We start from the raw sequence: 26500 nt of genomic DNA, 5'->3' as shown, positions 1-26500 counted from the left end.
GGGCTGCGCTTCAGAAACCAGACAGCATAGAAAAACCCAGGAGAACCCAAATGTTAAGAGATGTGGTTCATTATTCATTCATTCACGGGATTAATTAAATTAGTACGGAGTTAAGAGGTAGGTGATGAAGGAGATTTCCGAAAACCGAGGCTTTCAGGAACCGGGAAAACACAGAATGCTGAAGGGCCGAGCAAGGCAGAGGGGACCAGCTCGAGGCATTAGCTTTCCGAGGCTCCACTCAGGATGTTTCCTGATGTATGTGGGGTATGTGGGGATTTGTGCGGGGACCGAGGCACGTGAAGGTGATTCCTGACAGCGTCAGCCTCGGTCTAAATGTCCAGGGTCATCTGGTTCAGTGTTGGAAGAAGGCCGGACGGGGCTAAAACGAACCACCTCGGCATGAGCAGCGCCACGTAGTAGAAAGCGTTTGCGTTTTGAAGCAGACATCCTAGTTCTACACATTGGTCGTACGATCTCAGGCACGTAGCACGTCCTCCCAGATCAGAGTGGTTATGAGGGTTAAATGAGGTGCATTTCTGGCTAGAAAACTGTGCCCTGTCTTCTTCTGAGATATAACACAATTCAAATCCCAAGAGTCTAAATTATAATTTATAATTGGCTTTCTTTTCTCTTCCCTTTGAACACCCAATTCTTTCGCTGTTATTTCCAAGCTATCGATTCCTAAATTACTAGTCCTGATTTATCTACATCTCCAAATGTTTGCGTGCATCTTCGCTTGGATATTCCACTCTCACTGAAAAGTCTGCCTCATCCAGCATCATAGAATGTGTTTGTTGATGCTGACATCTTCAAACTTGTTAGCCTTTCCACATTCCTCCCATCTCCCAAGCTAGAAACCCGAGCACTGTCTGTGGGGCTAAAGACAAGATCTCGAGGCCCTGACTTGCATGACTTAAACATTCACCTGTTTGTGATGACGTCAGAAAGGGCCATTCACAGCTTTTGGCTAAACTTCCTGCTGCCCCTTCCTCACCTCACCTCCTACGTGCCACAGACTCGAATCCGGGTCCTCTAACTTCCGTTCCTTTTTGAGATCTACGTGGCATCAGACATACTTCCTAGAGCTATGAAATAAAATCCATTTGGCAACTTTTATAACATCGATGTGTCGATTAGGTAAAATAATGAATGGGCAAGTGCTCAATAAGCTAAAAATCATTCTGTGAATATGTAGGATGATTAATGTCCCATTAAGGAAGCCCAGAGGCCTGTGATTGGGTCCTGGGAGAGAAATCAGAAGAAACTATTCTTTTTAGCTTTGTGCTATGAGGGTGATGTGAATGTTGAAATCGCTCGTATTTTAGATGTCAGACGCTGAAACAAAACAATTGCCTTCTCCCGAAGGACGGTGACTTCGTTTTGACGCTGTTAGGGTTCACCCCCACGGGTTTGGGGGAAAAACAATGACATGCACGGGTTTACATGTGAATGATTCCAGTGACTTCTCTGCTACAGGTTCTGGAGAAACTGCAGGGACATCTTGAATTGCTGGGGCAGGAGTTTCTGACCAAAAAGGAGAAGCATCTGACTTTGAAGCAGCAAGTCTACAAGCACGAATCCCCAGCTGCCAGTGACTTTGATCCAGAAAGGTCAGATTTAAACTCTGTAGGTGGAGGGCTCAGAGGAGAAACCTCTTTCCGGTGGGATTCTGATGCGGCTGCTGATTTAGTGCTTGGAGAGCCCCCGGTCTAGGGTCAGTAAAAACTGTGCCACTAATGAAGGAGTGTCACCCCACGCAACAAGTAGTAAGGCGTTCCTGCTGTGAGTAAGGTCCTGTGCGAGGCTCTGACTCAGATGGAGTGCCCAAAATGAACGGTTGTCTCCTGGAGAGACAGCTTGTGCCGCCATCTTGCATTTTGTTGGATGTCATTATAGCTGGTTCCGAGACCAGAAGCACAAGAAAACTCCAGAAAGGCTCACACGCTAAGCCCAGAGGACCTTCCCCTCTCCAACCTCCTCTGTCCTCTCCTTCCCACAACTCCTGCCTTTATGTCCCCTGCCTGGTCCTTCTCTGCTGTCCCCTCCCCCACCTCCGCCCTTTGCTTTCTCATCCACAGACAGTGCCAAAGTGGCACTGGGCAGGAGAGGATCGTCATTAGGTTCGTTAATGTTGGGGTGAGGGATCCACAAATCCTGATAAAGAGAAAATGTTCCAACTTAAAGTCAAATGATTCTTGAGTTAATCCACATTAGAAACTTGGATGCACACTCCTACTGAAGTTTCCAGCTGGCAATTTTTACGGCACTATGCTCCTCTCTCCAATCCAAATAATTTTAAGATGTATTCCAGGACTCAAAGCTAGGAATGTCTCCATATAATTTCCTGGTATGAATTAAAAGAATCCATTTACTGGGCTTAATATTTAAAGTTCAGCTCTTTCTATTCATAACATTTCAACACGGAATTATTCTTGATGCCAAAATATTTTAATGGTTTATATTTTAGCACTTGAGTCCTGAGGTATTTTTCCCAAAGTACAATTTTACTTTTCCAAAATGAATGAAATCTCTGTCTACTGTTATTTCAATACTGAGTAATTAGACAGCACGAATGGGGTTTTAATACTGATTTTTTTCTCTAAAGCCTCACTTTTGTTCTACTATCAAAGCCTTATTTTGATCAAAAGATCTCCATGTGCTTTCCCTATTTGTTTAAAAACAAATAAAGGATATTTATTTTCCAAGGAATTCTTCTTTGGCAGTCCTTTTAAAGACAATTCGGTGCTTTAAGACCAAAGCTATGCAATGCCTCATTCATACCCTAGTTATACCCACGTGGTGCCTGGCCCCAGTGTGAACCAGAGTTTCAACTGCAATTATATCCCATGTACAAGAGCAGCTTTCAACATCGGGCCAAGGAAAGGACCCAGCCGCTCCTGAAACTCAGTTAAGGTCACCTCAAAGCAAAGCTGCTCAGTTCAAGGTCGGTCCTCTTGTCCTCACATGGACATAATGTGTCAGTGAGCAGAACCCATACAACCCTTGAGCTTTTGGTGTGTTGAGAACCTTCTAAGTGTTGAGTCCAGAAGCCACTGCAGTTGGCTTTCTGCAGGGGAAAGAATTCTGCAAATTCATTGACTGACTAATCACTTGAAGTCAGCCATTGTGCTATTAAGAGTTTCTTGTTGCCCTTAAAAGGTAAGACGCAAAAACAATGGTTTGGATTTCATGCATCTTGCTTGTCAGAATGTACTCTGATAGTCACGGGGGTCTTTCACGCACCAACACTGGAAGCCAAGGACTCGAGAAACGGGGTTCTACCTCCACTAATCCCTTCCCCCTGATATTATCAGCATACGATCTGTCTTCTGCTTTATAGAAAAGCTCACGAATCCCCTTAAAAATGTCTTTTCTCTATCTCCCAATCTGCATTTCCCACCTCCCCCTCCTTCCTTCACTCTATCGCTTTCCGACCTCGCCGGCTGTGATGGGTTCTTGAGCCCATCTCTTCCCACGACCCGAAGCCTTGCTTCATCATTTCTCTCTTTTAAAAATTGTTCGCTCCTCGTTCCCTGCTTAATTCTCTTCTGCCTGCTAGGGGAGAACATACTTTCCTATATTTTGATTATCAGTATGGTTTTTCATGCTTAGATCTCTGTCCCACCATTTACTGAATAGGTCAGCTTTTCCCCACTGGTTGAAAAAGCTACTTTTATCACATATAAAACCTCCACATATATCCTAGTGATATATTTCTACATTAACCATAGTTTAATTAGACTAAATTACTATAGTTTAGTACATACTTTGAAATGTTTCTTCTTTTTTAAACTTTCTTTAGCTATTCTTACACTCTTAGCACAGCAAATTTCCTTAGTAAAATTCTCTTCGAACTTTGTTCAGGATCGTGTTGAATTTACGGATCAGTCCAGGAAAAGTTAAAATCTTTGCAATCAGTATTTCCATCTGGGAGTATGTTTTATTCATGTCGATTTAACACATTTTTTTGGTTAAATTTGTTTCTAGCTATTTGATAGTTAATAGATGTCTTCCCAAATCGAGATACAGAAAATAAAGAAAATTGTATATTTAACTTGTACTGGGCTACCCCATGCAATTTCTGTTCTTAGTATGTTGTTGATTTTCAGTTAATTGTCTTAGTTTTTAGGTATAACAATCACAGCATGTGAAAATGGTTAAGTTCCCCCATTCTTATTTTCACCCTAAGTATTTATACTTTGTATCTTTTCTTCCCCCCAATTCTTATATATCCCATTTCTTTGTATTGTTTTATTTCATTTGCTAGATCTTCCAGAACAATATTGAGTAATACTAATGAAAGCAAGTATTCTTGTCATGTCCCTACTAGTAATGGGAATTCTTCCAGTATGATGATTGCTGTGGGTTCAAGTATATAAGTTTTATCAAGAAAGTTTTCTTCTGTTCATAGCTTACTAGGATTCTTTTTTTGTTTAATTTAGAAAAATGTTAATCAAATGAGATTTAGAAATCTAGTTTATCTCCTTTAATCTATTAATGTAGTAAGTACATTAATAAATATCCTAATTTTAACTATAGGATGAGTTGGGAAATTTTTCTTTTTTATGTTCCATGAGAGTTAAAGTCTTGATAGAACCCATCCATAATCCCACTTGGACTGGGTACCTTTTGAGAAGTAGATTTTTGACAATCTTTTCTATTTTTCTCTGGTTATTAGGCTTTTTAGGTTTCCTACCTCTTTTTAAGTAGTTTTCAATAATTTATATTTTCTCAGGAATTTATCCATTTCACCTAGAGATTTAAACTGTGTTTACATGAAGTTGTTTGATTTCGTTTGATCTAAACTTTTTCTTCTAGTATTTTGCCTTTCTCATTCTTAATGTTATTCATGCTTCTCATTCAGATTTTTCAGTGGTTTATTTTATAGATATCGTCAAAGAAATAGTTTGATTTTAATGATCAAATTCTTTTAAATCTTATTTATTTCTCCTTTTGTAAATCTCTTCCTTTTGGCGGGTTTATTTTGTTGTTCTTTTTCTGTCTGTTTTGAATACTTAGTTTATTGATTTTGAACCTTTTCCCTTAAGGATGCATTTTTAAGACTATAAATTTTCCTGAAAGTACTGCTTTAGCGGTATGACACTATTTTTCCTATCTTGTTCTCTCATTTATTATCCACTTGCAAATTATCCCTAATCTCCATTTTTATTTCTCATTTAACCCTGAAGTTATTTAGATGAATGTTAAAATTTTCAATTAGATTGTTTTTTTCTTTTCATTATTAATTTTTAATGATCAGAGAATGTGGGTGGTATAATTTTTTAAGTCTATATTTTTAAGAGCAGATTTAGGTTCACAGCAAAATAGAGATTTCCCATATACCCCTTTCCCACACATGCATGGCTTCCCCCATTATCAAGATCCTCCACTGGATGTTACAGTTGATGAACCTACATTGACACATTACCCAAAGTACATCAGGGTTCACTCTTGGTGTTATAGATTCCATAGATTTGGACCAATGTATAATGACATGTATCCATCTTTATAGTAGCATACAGAGAATTTTCACTGCCCTAAAAATCCTCTGTATTCCACCTATTTGTTCCTTCCCGAACACCAATCCTTGGCAACCACTGATCTTTTTATTTTTGCCATAATTTTTTCTTTTCCATAATGTCACATAGTTGGAATCATACAATATATGTAGCCTTTTCAGATTCAATTCTTTCACTTAGTAATATGCATTTAAGTTTCCTCCATGCCTTTTCATAACTTGGTAGCTCATTTCTCTTTAGTGCTGAATAATATTCCATTGTCTGGATGTTATACAGTTTATTTATCCATTCATCTACTGAAAGATATCTTGGTTGTTTCCAAGTTTTGGCAATTATGAATAAAGCCGCTATAAACATCCATGTGCAGGTTTTTGAGTGGATGTAAGTTTTCAGCTCCTTTGGGTAAATACCAAGGAGTGTGACTGCTAGATTGTATGGTAAAAGTATGTTTAGTTTTATAAGAAACAGCCTGTCTTCCAAAGTGGCTGTACCATTTTGCATTCTCACCAGGAATGAACGAGAATTCCCGCTGCTCCACGTCTTTTGCCAGCGTTAGGTGTTGTAAGCATTCCAGATTTCGGCCATTCTACTAGTGTGTAGGGGTTATCTCATTGTTTTAATTTTTATTTCCCTGATGACATATTATATGAAGCATCTTCTCAGATGCTTATTTGCCATCTGCCTTTCTTCTTTGGTGAGTTGTCTGTTATGGTCTTTAGCACATTTTTTAACTGGGTTGTTTGTGTTTTAAATTTTAAGAGTTCTTTGTATATTTTGGATAACAGTCCTTTATTGATGTGTCTTTTGCCATATTTTTCCCCAGTTTATGGCTTGTCTTCTTCTCTTGACATTGTCTTTTTCAGAGAAGTTTTTCATTTTAAGGAAGTCTAGCTTATCAATTATTTCTTTCATGGATGGTGCTGTTGATGTTGTATTTGAAAAGTCATTGCCATTCCCAAGGTCATCTAGGTAGTCCGTCTCCTATGGTATCTTCTAGGAGTTTTATAGTTTTGCATTTTACATTAAGTCTATGATCCATTTTTAGTTAATTTTGTGAAGGGTGTTAAGTCTGTGACTAGATTCATTTTTCTGCATGTAGATGTCCAGTTGTCTCAACACTAGTTGTTGAAAAGATTATTTGTGCTTCGTTGTATTGCTCTTTTATAAAATATCAGTTGACCATATTTGTGTGAGTTTATTTCTGGGTGCTCTATTCTGTTCCACTGGTTTATTTGTGTAGTCTTTCACCAATACCACACTGCTGTGATTACTGTAGCTGTATAGTAAGTTTTGAAGTTCAGTAGTGACAGTCCTCCAAATTTGTTCTTGTCCTTTAATTTTGTTTGCTATTCTGGGTCTCTTGTCTATCCATATGAACTTTAGGGTCAGTTTGTCAATATCCATGAAAAACACTTGCTGGGATTTTGATAGGGATTGCATTGACTCTAGAGATTAAGGTGGAAAGAACTGACATTTTCATAATATTGAGTCTTCCTAGCCATGAATATGGAGTATCTCTCCATTTACTTAGTTCTTTGATTTCATATGTCAGAGTTTTGTAATTTTCTTTATATAGACCTTATATTTTGTTAGATTTATACCTGAGTATTAAATTTTTTTGTATCCTAATATAAATGGTATTGTTTTTAATTTCATTTCACTTGTTCATTGCTCATATACAGGAAAGCAATTGACTTTTGTATATTAACTTTGTATCCTTCAACCTCGCTGTAATTGCTTATTAGTTCTAGCAGTTTCTTTTGGTCAATTCTTTGGATTTTCTACAGGCGATCATGTCATCTGTGAACAAGAACAGTTTTATTTTTTCCTTTCCAACTTGTATATCTTCTATTTCGTTTTCCTGTTTTATTACATTAGCTAGGTCTTCCAGTACAGTGCTGAAAAGGAGTGATGAGAAGGGGCTTCCTTGCCTTGTTCTCAACTTTAGTGGGAAAGCAGTGGTATAATTTTTAATGTTTTAGAGTTTGTTGAAATTTTTCTTTGTGGATTAATATGAGGTAAATTTTTGTAAATGTAATGCATTTGAGGAAAATGGATTCTCTTTGTTGGGTAAAATATATTTATATACACATGTACATATATATACATGTCTATATATATACACATACACATATTCCTATAGATCAAGGTTGTTAATTAAGTTATTCAGATATTTCATGTCTTTCCTCCTTTTCAACTGATATAAAAAATTATTTCCATAGAATTATAGCTCTTAGAAACATAAAAAACATCAAAATAATCAGACTCAGATAAGCAAAGTATTGTTTTCCCCTGTTATAGTTGAGACATTGAAAGCCAGTAGGGTTAAATGATTTACCCAAGAATGCACAGCTAATGAATAACAAAATTAGGGTTAGATCCCAGGCCGTGGGTGGAGTGAAAGTATAAACAGGATGCCTGTCAAGGAGGGTGTCCGTCATTTTTACTGTCTGAAGACAAACCACGTTAGTAATATAGATCAATGCCATAGTCAAGAACCATTGCTACTGATTAGAATATTGACTTCATCCCCTGTAAGATGCCTGTCTGTTTATGTTTACTTAGAAAAGTAGAAAGTGAAATCTTCAAGTTAAAGATGCTGCTTGAAGATGTGAAAGAGAAAAGCGATGAAAGCAAACCAACCTCAGCTCTTCCCCCGAGTTCTCCAACCATCCCGGACGAGTTGGCATCCGCACCCTCTCCACCCTCAGATGAGGTAACACAGCAACCTACAGCCTAATGTCTTGCCAGGAAAAATGGGTTTTGTGCATTTATAGAATTCTAATTCATGGAATCACTGAGTTCTATTTTAATATCTCATGAAAATTTAACTTTTCAAAGTCCCATGAGTCATATTATTTAAAATGGAACCAGCTTTTAAAAGTTAGAAGCTATTTCAAGTGCCGGTTTTTGAAGTATTAGTTTAGGCTGTAAAAATGCAATTTAAACTGATGAACCACTGAAGAGCTATTTCTTCTGGATGAATAGTAACATTTTTGTGGATCGTGCCTGGAAGATATAATTTTTCCTCTTAATGGTTTTCTACTCCCTCTTCTAAATAATGACACACTCAGTGAAAGAAACACTTACACAAATCCACTTCTGCGCTTCTCTCAAATTAAATTCTTTTGGATTGTCTACATAGGCAAAATTAGGAATTCAAATCAATCACCTCTGTCTTTCTAGACTTTTGTTTTTGTAGCCTCGACTCTCAGAATATTTCAGACTAAATTAAAATTCTGAGAAACTGAATCATCTGGATAATTGCCTTAAAATGATTCTTTTCTTTCAGATAGTATTGGAAGACACAGCCCGTGGCTGATATTCAAAACTTAAATAGGTTTTTGTCAAAGTTAAGTACAAGAAGTTGAAGATTATATAAATATTAGCCCTTCCAAAGAAGTGTTTGCCTCCTCAAAACACTTAGCCGCCTGGCAAAATCTCATTCATTCAAGGCCTAGTTTCAGAGTTGGACCATTTATAGAACCTTCACACACAGACCTGGACCCCGCCCCAGGCAGAATTCTTTGCTCTGGCCTCTGTGTCTCCACAGCACTATGTCTGATTAGGTACTGAGTCTTTATACCTGTTTTTGTATTCCAAACACCCGACTGAATGCCTGGTATGGAGTGAATGCTCAGCATAGCCAACTCTGAGCCACTGTGGTTTTAACTAGAGATTTCGACCTTTCAAAAGCAGGATCCAAGGTTCACAGCATGTTATCCCTTTAGTCAAGAACCCAAACTGGCTTCGAGGTGGTGTGAGGGAGCCTCGTGATTCAGCCTAGCCTTCCACCCAGCAGCTCCCTCAGGCCTGGGTTCGTTCTTCTTTACTATGTAAAGTTTATAGTCCCAAGTTTATAGTAACTGTTGTGAAATGATGAGAACTCTATAACTTAGTGATAAGTAGCCCTGAAAAGAGAGTCTACTACTACTATTATTCGTTCATTCGGCAAATATTCATTGCTAAATGCTAGGCATTCTTCTAGGTATTGGAGATAAACATAAAAAAGGCAGACAATCACCTGCCCTTAAGATGCTTATATTTCTGTGAGGGACACACATGATGAACAAATACAATTAACATGTAATTACAGAATGTTAAAAGGGCTACGTAGGAAGTATTAATACATTCCTTATGACTTCGAAGCCAGACTGCGTAGGTCCAAATACTGGCTCTGTCACTTATCAGCTTTGTGACCTTGGGAAGGTTACATAACTTCTCTGGGCCTCAAGTTTCCTCCTCTGTAAAATGAGAATAATTCCTGCCTAAGCTTCCAACTCCTCTTCTGCAAAGAGTCTTTGCCAACTGTAATGTAAGGCTCAGAACCAACAGACTTATATTGTTTACTGCTTATGATTTTGTCATCATTTTAGACCCATTATTTCACATTTGTAATGCATAATCTCCAAGTGCTTTCCACAGACCAGCGGCAGGGGCATCGCCTGGAAGCTTGTTAGAAACGGTGATGAGGTCCAAATGAGCTAATATAGGTAAAATACTTAAAACTGGGCCCAGCACATAGTAAGCACCGTTAGCTGGGTGTTAACTACTATGACTATTAATTGATGTGCTAGGACCAGAAGTAACTCAGTGTGGGAGGGTAAGGCCACTCGGGATAGATGGTCAGGGTAGGTTTTTCAGAGGTCATATTTGAACTTAGTTCTTGGGGACATGGAGAATTCTACTAGGGGATCGAGTCCGGAAAGGGACTCCAGGCGGAATGGGATGATGCCTCAGGGGTGTCGTGGAGATGCGGAAGTGACTTTGCAGACCCACCTCCCACAGGTCCAAAACCCTAACTGCAAGTCCCTCCGCGTGGCTCTCCAAATTCCCAAGGAGCACCCCGCTGCCTTTGGGGCCCTGAGCCCGCGTGGGGGACAGAGCGCCCCGCACAGCCGCGGGAGGCCCCCTCCTCTGAGAACCTGAGCTCCTGGCCCGCAGACCTGGCGGGGGGGCAGCGGCAGGCCCCTTCCCACGCCGGGGTCCAGGGGTCGAGAAGCGGGCCTGCACCAGGGTTACCGGCCCTCCCCTCCGCGGCACCCCCCACCCCAACCCACTGCGGGAGGGAGAGCAGAAAAGGGCGGGAGGCCACGAGACCATACTCCACCTCAGGTTGCTCCTTCCCACCGTCCCAGGAATGCTGAACTTAAAGTCCCTAAGACTGTTCACGAGGTTAAAGAAAAAACAAATAATCCCCAAAGCGGGACTCCAGGTAGCTCAAAAACTGATCCTAAAAGTCAAACTGCCCGCCCCCTTTTTTGAAAAACCAGACCAACCAGATCAAATGGCCTCGAGGTTCCAGAACGTCCACGGCCCTCCCATCACTGCTCGTGCTGACTCTTCTTCACCCGAACGTGATGCTGCTCTGCCGCGGACGTGCTTACGATCACCTGGCCCTTTACTCACCGGCATCCTGGGCGTCCGGGCTGGTGAGAGCTGCGGAACTGCTTACACGTCCCACCTCGCAGCTCTCAGGAGGGACTTGCAGAGGCAGCTGTTCCAGGCTGCAGCGGGCCTAGGAATCACCTGCGGACCTGACTTGAAATGGGGATTTTGACTGCGTCGGTCCGGGGTGAGCCTGCAAGTCTGCAGTTCTAACGCGCTCCCAGGTGATGCCAATGCTGCTTCTGGGGGCCCCACTTGGAGATGATTTCATTATGAATGAATTGGAAACACTGGGATTAAAAACCCCTGGGTCTAAAACGATAATGACAAAATTATAATAAGCAGTGAAATAAGTGTGTTGGTTCAGAACCTTACAGTTTGTGAAGACTTTTTGCAGAAGAGAAGTTGCAGACTTAGAAAGGTGAGAAGACTTGTCCGGAGCCAATGACAGGAGACTTTAGATCCCGGGTGTCCCAAGTCAGGCGGCACCTCCTGCATTTTGCTAATGTAAATCTACCTAAAATGTGAGTGCAGGGACCCCTGTCAGCCTACAAGTAGTAGAAAGCACAGGGGGGCGGGAAATGGAAGGAAAAAAAAAACTTTACTATTTTAAATTACAAAAGCAACATATGCTTATGAAAAGAACATCAGAAAACAGAGAAAAGTGTGAAGAATATCTCACTGAGAGAACATAACTGATATTTTAGTATATATCTGTCCAGCCTTTTTTACTTTTTTATTATTATTTTTTAGGTGAGGCAACCCTTGGTTGACCTCACAGATTACAAGGACCTTGTCAGTTTTCAATCCCTTATTTTTTAGGCCCACAGCTCCTGGTCTTCCTAGGTGGTCTCCCATCCCAAGAACTAACCAGGCCCCACCCTGCTTAGCTTCCAAGATCAGATGGCATGGGGCTTGTTCCGGGGAGCATGGCTGTAGGCTCTCCATCCTTTTTTTTTCTCTGCACACACTGGGGATCTTGATGCATCACTTAGAATAAACCCACAGTTCTTCTTTTAAAGAACTGCATCATATTTCAATATATGGATATCCCCTATGCATTTAATCCATCTGTTTTTTAGTGGACATTTACTTTTTTCCATTTCTTTGATCTTATAAACACTGCTTCAGGTGACACCGTTTTATATGCAAGCTTTTCCCACAGGTGATTATTTCCTTAGGATAAAAACCTAGGAGTGCAGTTCGTGGTTTAAAGACTACACACCACAGACTCAGACCGACTGGCCTTCGATGGTGCGTCCACGCCCGCCCACAGAGCGGTGCAGGGGAGGCAGGCGGTGCCTCCGACTGACGCAGCCCGGAGTTTTGTATCTTTTTCTTCCTAATCTTTGCTTAAGTGATAAGTGAAAATTGGCATCTGTATTTCTTTGGTTATTTGTGAAATTTAACCCATTTTCCCATGTTTCTTGGCTGTTTCCACGTCTTTTTCGACATCAACATTTTAACTCATGTTTTGCAAAACTGAAAGCACAGTCAACTTTTTTTAAAAAGGCAGGCAACTGGGAAAACATTAAGAGCAAACGAAGTTCGACATTGAGATTTTTATCGTACGGAGTGCTCTGACTAGTGCACAAAGGAGCAGAATGTGGTTATGAGCACAACCTTATGAGCTAAGGGGCAAATCCCAGCTCTGCCCCTTAGTCTCTGTGTGATCTTGCCAACCTGCTTAAATTCTCTGAGCCTCAGATTACTTCATCATTACAATGAGACAACATGCCGAGATGGTGGGAGGAATAAAGGAGGCCACGTGAGACTCACCTGGCATGATATGCAATCATCAAATGGTGGTATTTATTAATGAGAAAACACTGAAATCCTCCAAAAAATTAATGGACAAAAAGTATGAAATAAAAAGTCACAAGTAGGAAACACAACTAACAAATAAGCATATGGGAAAACATTTCTCTCCTTTAAAAACAGGAAATGCTAATCGACACGAGATGCCACCACCACTCCCTCTCTAAATTAACAAAAACGTTTTCAGGTGATAATTCCTGATGCGGAGGAAAGTGTAGTCAAACCGAGCGGCCCACATTATTTGTTGGTGGCTGCGTAATTCGTACTTTTGTGGAAAGCAATTTGGCAATTCGTGTCATCACGCAAACATGTTCGCAAATTTTGACCCAGACCCTTCCTAAGGCAGTAGTTCAAATATGGAAAAAGCTATCTGTACAATGATTCTTACGTCAGCATTGTTTATAATGGCGAAAAAAGCGCTTTATGTAAAGGGTAAAATTACAGTAAGACACACACACTGGGTGGTGTCAGCCCTTTCAGGTCAGTATTCCTTTTTGTGAGTGTTAAAAAGGACATATGAACAATAATTTAGGCCTCTAGATACTCCCTGAACCTGATTTAATTAATAGTTGAATGCACATCTTTGGGAAAGCTTTCAGAGCTCTACTACCCAGTGGTCAGATTGATAGATTTAACAATCATCTTCTAAAATCTGTCCACCCTCTGATGGAGCATCGGGTCATCTGAAACTAAAGGGAAAAACGGGGAGATACTGATCTGTAAACTAGATTTTAAAATCTGGTTGGAGAAGGAAAGAAGTCGAGCCAGTGTTGCAGGTTCTTTTTCTGAGCCCCAGGCCGTTGTAGCCAAGCCCCCACTGAGCGAGGAGTCAGAAGGCAGCAACCCTGAGATGGTGGGTGAGCTCAGCCGAGCCTGAGCTGCTTGCTGGGCTGTGCATGAGCGGCCAAGGGATGAGTCACTTCCTCGTTCACAGCCGCATCTGTGTGTGCTTTGTGGTGCAGGAGGACCCCAGCAAGGCCTCCGGAAAGCAGAAACATGCAGAGACAACCAGTCGGAGCTGTGCCTTCTGCCATCAGATCTGTGAATGGTGAGGGCTTTTTGCTGCTGAACTGCCAGGGTGGGTGGGAGCCAGTACTGGGATAATAATTCCAGAGAGAGTGGGCGTCAGCGGACTGACCGGGTGCCAGAAGCCACGGCTGAGCGCGTAGCCCAGCCTCCCTCCCCACTTAAATACCTCTAACAGTGCCTCTCCGCTGGGGACAGCATCCAAGTTACCAGGGAGATTTTTAAATAATGCAAGTGCCTCAGCCCCGCCTACTCTATCAGCTTGCCAGGGGTGGAGCAGTAGTAGGAACTCTTGCTTTAAATCTCCCTGGGTGATTCTGATAAGCCCCCTTGGTTAAGAATCACGCGTATAGCACGTAGAAGGATGGGGGGTTGACCGTAGGCTCCCTTTGAACATTGTCCAGAGGAATATTATTGTACACCACTGCATACCAGCTCCCACCGTCACTGCTCTTTGCTTGTGACGAGTGAAAATCTTCCCAGCTGAGTCCCACCTCTGCCCCCTGGTCCCACCTGGAATAAACCTAATTTCACATCTCAGGGCTTACTTCGCCCCATTCCTCAGGAGAAATCTTCCAGGTATGAGTTATAAATCATGGGCAAAGCTGTTGGTGTAGTATCCTACACCGACATTAAAGGAGAAATCTTTAATGTTTTGGAAACACTCATTGGATCAACGGTTAGCCCACGTGGATTCAGAATCATTTATTCGAAGCTTCTCTCGGTGAGCGAGAGAGGCAGCACCTCCACGCTCAGGTGGCTGATGGCAAAGCCTGGCTAATTTACCTTTGAAAGGTCAAGGTGTCAAGGAGGGAGGAGCTGTTTAGCAACCACTATTACGTGTGTGTTTGGATCGGATCGGCCTCTAATGGAAGCAGAGAACAAGGTCTGAAAGACCGAAGTTTCCTGTTAGGAAGCATTCCATCATGGGAACGGGCACTCATCATAAGTGTCTCACTGAGTTTCCGCCCCCCCAAAAAAGAAACAGCCCGGTGTTTGTGCTAAAATTACTAGGCGTCATCTGGTTGGGCCATTACTTTAAACCAACATGTCAGTCATCAGCTTTGACTCTAAATACAAGAGGCACTAGTGATGCTTACTTTCTGAGTCATCCCATTCCTACTATTTTTATTTATTGAATTAAAATCTAGATTTTGGATTTTTATATGTTTTATTAAGTATAATAAAAATAATCTGATATTTAAAAAACATTTTCATTATGCATTCAAGGTACTAAGTGTTTCTCTTCCAAATTCCTAGTCTAGACCCTACAGAGCCACTTAAGTACCAAGATAGGGACCTATATTCCAGATTAAATTTACTCTTTTATGGTGGACAAGATGGAAAGAAAAGCACTACCAAGTGTAAAATCAGATCTAACAGTGAATCTACTGCCGGGGAGTAATGAGACATACACGATTTATAAATCGAAAGCTTGGTAAACAACATAATCCCTGAGGAATTAATTGAACGGGGGGTCACATACCTTTTACTCTTTCGGAAGATTAACTCTCAGATGGAACGTGTTCTTTATGAGGTTGCTGATGACATACTGTTTGCAGGATATTTGTGAAGTGGTACGTATATGCGAATAACACATATGCTACAGGTAAAGTGCTTATCTCTTTGTGTTATTTCCGATGCAGAACTTTGGATTTCAGCTACTAAAACTTTCTTCTCAGGTAGAATTGCCCTTAGCTTGTTTGGTTTGGCAAGAAGATTTCAGTGCACAAAAGAAGTTTAAAAAAGGGAGAAAAAGTCATGTGTTGGACTGAACTCAAATTGAGCGAGGTCCAAGCTTTCCATTTTGGAGAGCAGATGTTCAAATGCCCTAGAGGAGGAGGGTGGGGACAGAAAATGAGGTGTGACTCAGGACGAGAGCACGTTTTTCCAGGAGGAGGAGGGGAAGAACCGGGCTTCACAGCCCCCAACTCCAAACTCGAGTGCTGTGCCTCTCTCCTCCGGCAGCGACCCAGGCCCTGGCAGACCTGCACGCAGCTCCAAGCCACACCTCAGGCTCACATCCCACCCCCCTGGGATTGGTCGCCTGCCAGCTCACGGGCTCGGTCCAGGATATCTTCTTGGGCACAGTGCCCTCCACAGGAAGAATGAGCAACCTTCCCTGGGGGCTATTATTCTATCCCAGGGGCTGAGCAAGAGCTTTAAGAATTGTTAGTAATTAGAATCCCTGTGGGGGAGTGAGAATTTTTGTGGAGGGAGAGGCACAAGCTACAGTCAGGTCAGAGGAAGCCTCTGGTAACAATTTAGGGCATCTTTCTAATGCCCCCTGGTGGCCTTGTGCAGCTTAAATTAAGCCCAGATGCACATTCTCCCGCCCACCATCACCCTCTGGCCCCACAGACACTGCACAAAATCCACCTGACTGGACTTTTTGGAAATACTCAGCTTGCACTTAGGGAGCCAAAGCCACGTGACCTAGTACTGACATATAGCGGCTTCTTTCCTGATTTGAACTGATTTTGAGACATGAATATGAAGAAAACTCCAAATCTTATAGTTCCATACTCCACATTTTGATATTATGTGTGTATGTGTGATGATGAGATATTATCCTCTAGTGAACAGATTCACTTTCACTGTTCGGTAACTATGATCTTATCAGGCCAAACTGTGGAGGGTACAGTTTTATAGGGGAGCTCTCAGGCAACGGGGCCCCTGAGGATGACATGCCACTCGCTCCTACATTGTTCCAGGCTCTGACAGAAGAAATTTAACATTTCAGCTTTACCGATACTCTCACTATCTCTGTTAGAAGTGTACTAAAAGTTTACGGGATCTTATGCACCTTTTTCAGGAAGCAAAAAATGGAGAAAAAAGGCCATAGAAGGATCAACTGCGGAAGGTTTCCCATTGTCCTCCAAGAAAAGGCACTGCACCCAAATTCAATCCTCAGTGAGTTGAGGGGCCTGGGGCTGTGGGTGCTCAGTGGTCACGGTCCCCCTCCAAGGGGTCTGCTTGTAGAGGGCTGGCCCTAGATGAGGGCGGCACATGATGTTTTTTGGTTTGTTTGTTGTTGCAAAATGTACGAAATTCAAAATTGAATGAATTTAAATAAGATGCTGTCAAGTAGGGTGACGATGCCAGCAGCTGCGTCTGGCTGGAATCACGTGGCTCTGTGGACTCGGTCATCGGTGGCCTCGGTCCTGCATGTCACCATCTCCCAGTGTGACCCACAGCGCGAACCTACCCTGAGGCAGCTGCTGCTGACCTGTCTGTACGCGTTTCCCAGAAGACAAGAAAGTCAGGGCCGGGAGGAGACCCAGCGTTCCAGTGCATGGGATTCGGTGGTTTTCAGTCACAGGAGCCTTTCCTCAAAGATGTTTTAAACAGAAAAACATTTCCTGGCAGAACTGGGTGGGGTCGAGGTAGGGCCGAGGCCTCCCTGCTCAGGCAGCTCCTGAGCGTGAAAATCACCACCCGCGCCTCATCTACCCAACTTATGCATAAGGAAGCCGGGAGCCAGAGAGTTAACGAGGCTGGCTGTGTTCAGATGGCCACTTAGACAAGAGCCTTTCCTTCAACTCACTATTGTTTGTCACATTTAGTTCTATTTCTTCTCTATAGATGACACATTTTCTAACAATAATAATAATAAATAAGTTTAGCGGATTGAACATTTACTATACCAGATGCTATAACAGATTAGAGCTTTTCAAAGTATGGTCAGAAGGCCTCTTGGGGTCCCTAACACCCTTTCGGGGGGCATGAGGTCCTCTCTTTTCTAGCTACATATCTACGCGAGGCCAATATTGCAACAGATTGAATGCAGATGCAGCTATGGAATCCAGCTGCTTTCTCTTAAGCCAGATATTCGAGATACTTGCCAAAACGTAAAACATGCCACTCTTCTAATTTTTTTTTTATTTTCAAAAGTTAGTTTTCATTAAAAAAATGTTATTTTGTTGGGCTCGGTGAAAAAGGTGAAGGGATTAAGAAGTACAAATTGGCAGTTACAAAACAGTAATAAGGACGTAAAGTACAGCACAGGGAATACAGTCAATAATACTGTAATAACTATGAATGGTGCCATGTGGGTACTAGACCTATTGGAGGAATCGCTTCATAAATTATGTAAATGTCTAACCACTATGCTGCACACCTGAAACTAATATTGAATGTCAACTATAACTAAAAAATTTAAAAAATTAAAAAACATTATTTTGTTAAAATAAAATTATTTTTGTTTTTAAATGACAGGTAAAATATTTTTTAAATTTCTCAGTTTAAAAAATTTTTTAAAAAGGCCTCAGGACTGCCCATTCAGTCTTATATAAGCAAAAATAATTTGAAATTTATAGACAGATATTTCTCTACCAACCCACCTTCAGCTGACTGAATATTTTTACCACAGGTATATAAAATGGTATATATTATGATATATGATAGATAAAACTACATAAACAAAAGCTCTTTAGGGTCCTCAATTTTAAGAGTGTAAAAGGGTTCTGAAATTAAAAATTTGAGAACCGTTAACATGTGTATATCATTTAACTATCACAATATATCCGTATGGTAGGAATTCTCTTCTTTATTTTATAGATTAAAAAAATGGAGGCTCAGAGAAATTGTCTTGCAGTGTCAAGAAGGTGGTGTATTACTTATCTACGGCTGCGTAACAAAGGATCCCAAAACTTAATGGCTCAAAACAACAAACGCCCACCCTTTCTGTGGGTCAGGAGTCTGGGAGTAGCTTACCTGGGTGGTTCAGGTGCAGTGTCTCTCACGAGGCTGCATTCAAGACATTGGCCAGTACTGGTGTCATCTGAAGGCTTGACTGGGGAAGAGATCTGCTTCCAAGATGGGCACTCACATAGCCACCAGCTGCTTGAGTGTCATTAAGACATGATAGTCATTTCTTCCCAGGTGATCCAAGAGAAAGACCAAGAATGGAAACGTCAATGTCCTTTACGACCTAGTTTAGGAAGTTATATGCCGTCACTACTGCTTTATTCCCTTTATTAGACGCAAGTCACTAAATCCATTCCACACTCAAGGAGAGAGGAATTAGGCTTGACTTTTTGAATAGCATGTCAAAAAAATCATGGACATATTTCCAACCATCATAGCTAACAAATGGCAGAGCCAGGCTTCACACGCAGGCCTATAGAACCTCGGGCACTTTGGACTGTACGATACAACCTTCCCAGGGGAAGCCCCTGTCTTCTACCTGTAATTTTCTTGGGTTCAGGATCAAGAAGGCATTCGATGATGATGAACTGAGTGATAGCTGAGGAAGAAAAAAGCCTTCCTAAGGCTCCTTCCATTGGAACTTACACTTGGAAAGATGCTGTTACAATGAGTGTGGTCGTGAGCGCATCAAGGCTGGCAGTGCCGGCAGAGTCGCGAGCGCATCGAGGCCGGCGGCACCGGCAGAGGCTTTGTCCCCTGGCCTCAGCAATCTTGGAGCTGAGATGCTGCTTGAACACTAAGCCTGACATGCTCACCTGCCTGGCCCGGGCTCCCACGCTTTGGCCTCGCCTGGAGCGCTCCACTGCCCGCAGCCTGCCGAACAGGACCTGCACCAGACACACATGCTCACTGCTACTGGCCTCTCCACGGCACCGATGTGGGCGAAGCTGTGATTCAGGTTCCTATATGGGCTTATGACATGGGGGAAAACCATCTTTCCAACTTCCTGGTGACAAAACGTAAGCTCTTGGCCACAGCAGGGTCTGAGATGAGAACAGGGACGGATGAGGGAAAATATGGGAAAAGTACAAACGCAGCATGGTCTGACAATCCAAGGGGCCACGTCCTCAGAGAGCCACCCATTCAGCAGACCCTTACTAAGCATCCACACATGCCAGGCACATCTTGAGACTTCCACCTTGAGTCAGAACTGTTGTCACAACATCTCTCAGCCTCCAGAAAGGGATCCCCAGTGTCACCCCCGGGCAGGCAACAGCCCTGGGTAACACGGCTGGGGGAGCTGAGCGCTGGTGTCTAACGCATACCCGGCATTGCCACTCATTTTATGACTAATCCAGAAACTCACACTTCCTTCGTGTCTTTTGGCTTTTTCAGGCCCTGAAACAGGACACAGCTGCTATTTCACTTCCGGCACTGGACTGCGGAGTAATAAATGTGAGACCTGCGGCACTGACATGCACCGGTCCCCAAGAGTCTGCCACAAAGAAGCACTTAAAGGTGAGGGTGACAGCGGAGCCTCGGAAAAAAGGCAGACGTGGGCACAGCTGTTGTTCCCAGGCAATTGAGTTATTTTTAATCTTTTCTTTTTAGAATTTCATTACAGATACAACACCCCAGGACAGAATTACTTAAATCATAGCGAAAGACGTGCCTTTGTCCCGCTTCACTTTTTAAATGAAAATAAATATTCTTCACCTTGTAAGTACATCTCCTGTATAATCTAATCTTTGTAGGCGGCTTAGTTTCCCTGTTACAGGAGACCTACATCACGCTAGCCACTGCTTCCACTTGGGGTGCCCCCTGCTCTCCCCAGTCTGCTGCCCAGGCCTCCAGCTTCCCCATCCAGCCCTGCTCCTGGATGGCAGCAGGCTGCACTGAGGCTGGAGATATGAAATCCTAGCAAGAAAGGACTTTGAAAGTTACTCAGTGCTTTACCAGTGCAACCTGGTAACAAATCATCAATATTTGTTGAACAAATGACCAACTGAATAATCACTAATATTATTATTCAAGAGCGGCAAAAGCTTTAACTACATCCCTACCAACAGTAATCATGTAAAGAAACAGGCTATTTTTTACAATCCTTAAACATCATTGCTAATCTCTATGCAAAATTTTGCTGTCTTAGAAAAAAAATCAAAATCCCACAAACATTTGTTTATAAAGATGAGTAAGTCATGGCTCCTCCCAAGGCATTTACAGTCTACTTTGAGAAAGGAAGTCATACCGAAATAAGGAAAGCTCATAGCAAAATGCGCTAAGTGCTAACAGCAAAGTTGGAGTGTACTAAGAACAGAGGAGGGAAGGAAATACTCCTCATCTTGCCTCTGGACAGCCATACATGATTCTCTGACGTCCCTTTCTGGTGGGGAAGTTCACACCTTCAAAGCGTGCTCTTCCCCTCCCTGGAGACAGGCCACCAGGGAAAACGTTTCTTACCTCTCACAACTGCCAGTTCACACCTTCAAAGCGTGCTCTTCCCCTCCCTGGGGACAGGCCACGTTTCTTACCTCTCACAACTGCCATGTCCAAGACTAAAGAATGCCATTTACCTGCTGTATCAGCTGTGCCTCCTCTACCCATCCCTAGCTGCCAAACCCTCCAGTTGTACTGTCAAGGTGACAGTGACTCTGCAGAAGCGACGGGGCGGCTTTCTTTACTATCTCCTTGGTCTTTGGGTCTACAGATCATGAGACCTATTATTCCAATATATGGCAAGCAGCTGAGTCAGCTGAAATGTGATCTTGAACTCCCTGAGTAAACATACAGTGGCCAAGAGGGCAGAAGTCACAGGGAGGCATTGTTTTCTGTGTTAATAAAGAAGCTTCCAGAAATTGGAATGAACAGAAAATGGTGTGGGTTGCCACGGGAAGACAAGCCCCATCTCTAGACTGTGAGACAATGTGCTTTGTCGGGACATTGTACTACGTAGACTGGACTGGATGGAGCTGGATCAGATGACTCTGTGGTCCTTTCTGACTCTGAGTGTTTCAAATAAAATCTGACTGAGTGTTTCAAATAAAATCCAAAATTATATTTGGAGACTACTGAAAGATTAAGACTGAGCTCATCATGCCTCTGGTCATCACGACTCAAATCTGGGTGGTCGGCATGACTAAATTTGGACTTTCTGGCTACTGCTACCAGAGACCAGTGAATAAGACAGGAGAGCTGGAAAGAGAGAGAGGTAGACAGAGAAGAGAGGAGGAGGAAGGGGATGACTTGCCTACATTTATCTTCTTTTCTGTTTGGTCTCTATTTTCTAGAATTGTCATAGTGACCTGTTAGTTTCTAACTCCTAGAGTCCTTGCTCCTAAAGTTGAAAAGAACTTGAGAAACCCAACTGGTTCGACCTCTTGGAAGATGATCTCCCTCCATTTTCAGATGAATTAGATAGACATGCCCAGGTCACACGGCTAGCAGCTGGTCTCTTGTCTGCTAAATAAGACCCCTTTAAAAGTTGGATTTCTTTTCCTGAATTCTTTGAATGAAGAATACTTGATAGAAAGTTCTGTTTTTTAGGTTCCCTAATTTTCTTAATAAATTTTTATGAAATATTTCATCCACACAGAAAAGTTCACAAAATGATACCCACCATTTGAGGATCATTTTTGATGCTCTGAATTTAATCACAGCTAATATTTTTCAGCTTGTTCAAAACCAAAATGGATCTGTTCCCAGAGAGCAAATTTGAAATCCCCTCAAGATGAACATGAGCCTGTACCAGGGAAGTAAGTATTTATTTTATTATTATTATTGATAACAAAAATGGCTACCCATTGGTTGAGTGCATACTATGTGCTTATAGTGCATTGTTACCCACCCAAGATCCTCTAGATCATAGTTAGAGGCAGGCTTTAAAGTTAAGTCTGGCTAATACTTCAATTATTCATTTATTCTTTCAACAAATATTTGCGTGTCAATAGCAGGGTGCTGTGCCAGGTGCTGAGGATATAGTAACAAAGTCAACTATTGCCCCTTCATGGAGCTTACTTTTTTGGTAAAGAAGCCAGTCTTTGCTAAGTGCCAAGAGGTGGGCATAAGAGTGCTATTATCTAATTTGGAGGTTAGGGAAGCTGAGCTCCAAAGGTTAGGTATGAACAAACCAGCAAGGAGATGCAGGGGTACAGTTGAGAGGGGTACAAACTAAGAGAGCTTCCTGATGTGAAAAGCCCCGTGGCGAATTCGGGGATGGTCTGGCTGGAGCCTGAGACAGGCGGTACCTGGGGATGAGCTGGGGCTGGTGGGACAGGCTGGGCCAGACTGTGCAGGGCCTTGTCAGTTACAGAGATTTCAGACTCTTAGGTAAACTGGGAAGTCAATAAAGTCTTTTAACCAGGGAGTTTTTAAAGTTTTTAGTGTTTCAAAAGATCACTGTAACTGTTGAGGGGGAAAGGATGACAGGGTCAAAGGTTGGAGGATGGAGACCGAATGGAAGACTAGAGCAAACGCCCGGGAGAGATAACGGCAGCTTGGCCAAGGACGGTAGAAATGGGAGGAGACGTGTCTAGCATTCGAGCTTTGCTTCAGAGGCAGAGTCAGTAGTGTAGCAGAGTGGTCAAGAGTTTGGCCTCTGAAGTCACACTCTGTACCCTCTACCCTCTACCGACTGCAGTGCAGGGTTTAGGAACGTGGCCTCTGGAGACTTCTTGGGTTTGGATCTTCGCCCTGGGTTCTCGGGCGGGTTGCCTGACCTCTGTGCCTCCCGTTCCCCCTTATATTTCTCTGTTATTCCCCAAATGAGAGTAATAGTGCTGGATCCATTGAGGATTGAGCCAATACATAAAGCACTTAGGAAGGTACCCGATTCATATAAGCACTCAGCAAGTGATGGCTGTTACTGTTGAGAGTGGTGACTGGATGTGGGGACACAGAGCACTCTGAAACCCACACCCTTCCCACTGCGCTGCACTGGCAAGCCTGCCCGGCTTTTCATTAGCTAGGGGCCCCTGACACGAATCACCTCTCAACTGGAGGGCAGATCCAATGTGTTGAACCAACTCACAGAGCCAACTGATGTTAACGTGGCAGGGGGAGAGGGAGGAAGAAAGGCTTCAAGTCACAAGCATTTGAAGTCAGACTTTGTGGAGATGATACTGCTCACAGTGTCAGGCAAGGTTTTGTGGTGTCCCTTAGGGCCACTACTCATGGTTGTGCAAAGCGTTCACTCCAGGTAGTGCCCTTCATGAAGGCCTTGTGAATGAAACCCCCCAGAGCTACGCAGGGTACAACCTGCGTAAGTGTGCACAGTGGCCCTGGCACCCGTCAGTCACCAACCGCAGACACAGGACCATCTCTAAGGGACGGTTATAGTGTCATAGTCCGCGGGAGCCTGTTTACTTAAAGAGATACTTTTATTTTCCTACTGCTGCTGCCTCCTTACTATGTAAGTTCACTAGTGCGAGAACTCAACTAAAAATGCATGGAGTTGGCAGATTTGAGTGTTTTATAAATATACAGGGTAAAATGTTGACCCCATAACAATGAAAACTGAATGAAAACCTCTTTGGAGTCCTGCCTCTTTCTGTGTTAATGGAAAAGCAGTCAGATTCGGGAGGACGCGCCCTTCACGGTCATGGGAACCACCTTTTCCTGAAGCTCGGCCATGGTCAGCCGCAAAGGGCCTGAGAGCTACGAAGGCGAAGGGCGTCCGGAGGCCTCACCTCCGCTACGCAGCACGGGGCAGGCCGAGCCACGGCGTGCGCGTGGCGCTTTACACAAGTATCACTGTGCTTCTGCCTTCCAGAAAAAATCTTAAGGCTTTCACGACCTACAGTTTGGACCTTGCTACACCCTTACCCCATTTCCACTCTTGCAGGATTTCTGGAAGCAAATACTTAAGCAACTTTAGCGGTACAGAAGAAACGAAATCTGAGGTGAGCACGCAGGAAAAAGGCATTAAAATGAGTCCTTGCAGCTTGTGTTTGTTCTTGATGACCACAAAACTGATGGCTTTAAAATCATTATCATGGATGGGGCATCATAAAATGCTCTACTAAAAACAATGTGTGCTCGGCACTAACATAAAGCCTGAGCAACCACACGGTTTGCATTATTCCTAAATTGTTCCAAGGGGAATTTCCTGGAAAAAGCGTTTTGTGGGTGGTGCCTCAGCTACAGGACGCCCCTGGCCCGGGCCTGAAGGCGCTGGAGCCAGCTCCTAGCGACTCATAGGTCTGTTCCAGCGACACCCGGGCTAGAGCTGCCAGCTGTTCCTATTTTCAAATCAGTAACTCTAATCCCAGGCCACTTTCAAATGCTTCCATGTCCACGCGCCGTATCCGTGGGCCCTCTCAGTGGTTATGTCCCGAAGTCCCCTTCGCTGACCCCCAAAAGCTTTCCTTTCTCACAGATCTCTTTCTCTACAGCAGGGAAACAGCCCAGCAGGTTGCTGACCTAACCCTCTGATTCATGCTCATCAGTCACATGTTAGTCTTTTTTCTGTCACTTACCCCCAAAAATATATTCCATCTCAGACTGGTTTCCTAGGAAACCAACCCTCAAAAACAGACTGGGTAGAAAATAGAACACTCTAAAAATTCTACCCCACAATGTTTAATAAGAGAGAACCTAATTCACTAAACAGAAGTAAATTTATGTAATTAAAATGTGTGGACTTTTCTTTTGTAGGTTTTAAACTTGTCTTTGGATTATGCCCTAAGGACAGCAACCATTTTGAAAGAAACTACTGATCAAATGATTAAAACTATTGCAGAAGATCTTGCTAAAGCACAGAAATGGAGGAATCAACTGAAATACTAGTTTGACCCAAGGCGACCAAGGATTTTTTAAAAAGCAAAGAAAACTTGATCTTTCCCTCCCCCCCAGTATTTACTTATTACACAATTTAGGAAGATTGTGATAGGAAGATTATTTCTACAGAAAACATCAAAATCGTAAGAAATGGGACACACAAAGTGCTTAAATGAAAAAAAGGGGGATATGATTCTTAAAAATCAAACCAACAAGTATTTATTTAAAAATAAATGTTATTCTTAACTCCTAATAAAAGAAATCAAAACAGTAAAAAATATTTTTACCTTTTAGTATGTCAAAAAGAAAGAGAGAGAGACAGACAGGCAGGCAGGCAGACACCGACCTAGCGTCAGTGAGGATGGGGAAGAAAGGCACTCTCCCACACAGCCAGAGGAAGTAGAAACTGGTACTATCTTGTTGGAAGGGAAAGTGATAATATCTATCAAATTCTATAAACTCTAAAAGCACTTACCCTCTGAGCTGCAATTGCACACTAGCAATTCACTTCTCGGGTAGTTACACGATAGGCCCCTCTAAGTGTGGAAAGATGGCCACCAGAGCCCCATGGGAATAGCCCCAGGTGGAACTGATCTAAATATCCTGTGACGATTCATAAATAACAGCAGTCATACAATGAAAACTCTGCAGTCACTGAAAAGAATGAGATGGATTATCTGCAAGATAATGAAAAAAAGCATGATACCTAACAAATAAACACAGTGTGACCTTTTGTGTGTTTTTCAAAGGGAATATATACTTTCTGGAAAGCACACAAAAATATTCAGTGGACCTCTAAGAATTGGAACTGGGAGTTTTGTGGGGATGGGAAGGATTGTTACTTTTCATTGACTTTCTGTATTGTATAAAATTATGTTTATAAATTATTTGATTAAAGATCTCTTGAAGTCAGAAATATGCAAAAACGAGTTATAGATTAATGAAATTTGGGACAAAAGTGAAAATTCATTACAACTGTGGACCAGGGATTAAGTAAATTTATAACATTTTATGTTGAATGTCAGAATGAGATTTGGATTTGCTTCTTTAAGGCTGATTTATAATCTCCTTAATGACAGAGTAGCAAATTACTGGTTCTTTCCCTCCTTCCTGAGGCCTCCATTCACTCCAAACAGGCAACAAATGGCTTTCCAAACCCCAGAGCTTTGCTCAGTGGGAAAGAGAGAGTTGAACCTATTCCCACTTTGAAGATTTTGTGCTAAGGCAGCTGCTATTTGTCTAGCTGGATGGAGACTGAGCTATTTTTAACTTTGGGGCTTCAAAATTGGTTTTGGGTACCTTTAAAGAGAAAAAGCAGACACTAG

General features: G+C 42.5%; 1 protein-coding gene across 1 annotated transcript in view; it reads left to right on the top strand.

Annotated features, from left to right (window-relative positions):
• Positions 1–26101, top strand: part of AKNAD1 (AKNA domain containing 1) — a 30540-nt gene extending 4439 nt beyond the window's left edge. Inside the window, exons 6-14 of the mRNA XM_025052292.1 lie at positions 1477–1610; positions 8085–8235; positions 13688–13773; positions 16567–16664; positions 19797–19919; positions 20013–20120; positions 22072–22153; positions 24169–24298; positions 25053–26101. Of these exons, the coding sequence (XP_024908060.1) occupies positions 1477–1610; positions 8085–8235; positions 13688–13773; positions 16567–16664; positions 19797–19919; positions 20013–20120; positions 22072–22153; positions 24169–24298; positions 25053–25184 (1044 nt within the window). The 3' untranslated portion in view covers positions 25185–26101. The remainder of the gene's footprint in view (positions 1–1476; positions 1611–8084; positions 8236–13687; positions 13774–16566; positions 16665–19796; positions 19920–20012; positions 20121–22071; positions 22154–24168; positions 24299–25052) is intronic.
• The last annotated feature ends 399 nt before the right edge of the window (positions 26102–26500 follow it).

This window comes from Pteropus alecto, unplaced genomic scaffold (assembly GCF_000325575.1).
Source record: "Pteropus alecto unplaced genomic scaffold, ASM32557v1 scaffold106, whole genome shotgun sequence".
In the NCBI taxonomy this organism is placed as follows: Eukaryota; Metazoa; Chordata; class Mammalia; order Chiroptera; family Pteropodidae; genus Pteropus; species Pteropus alecto.
Note: the sequence above shows the minus strand (reverse complement) of the source record. Positions and strands in the feature narration are given on the sequence as shown.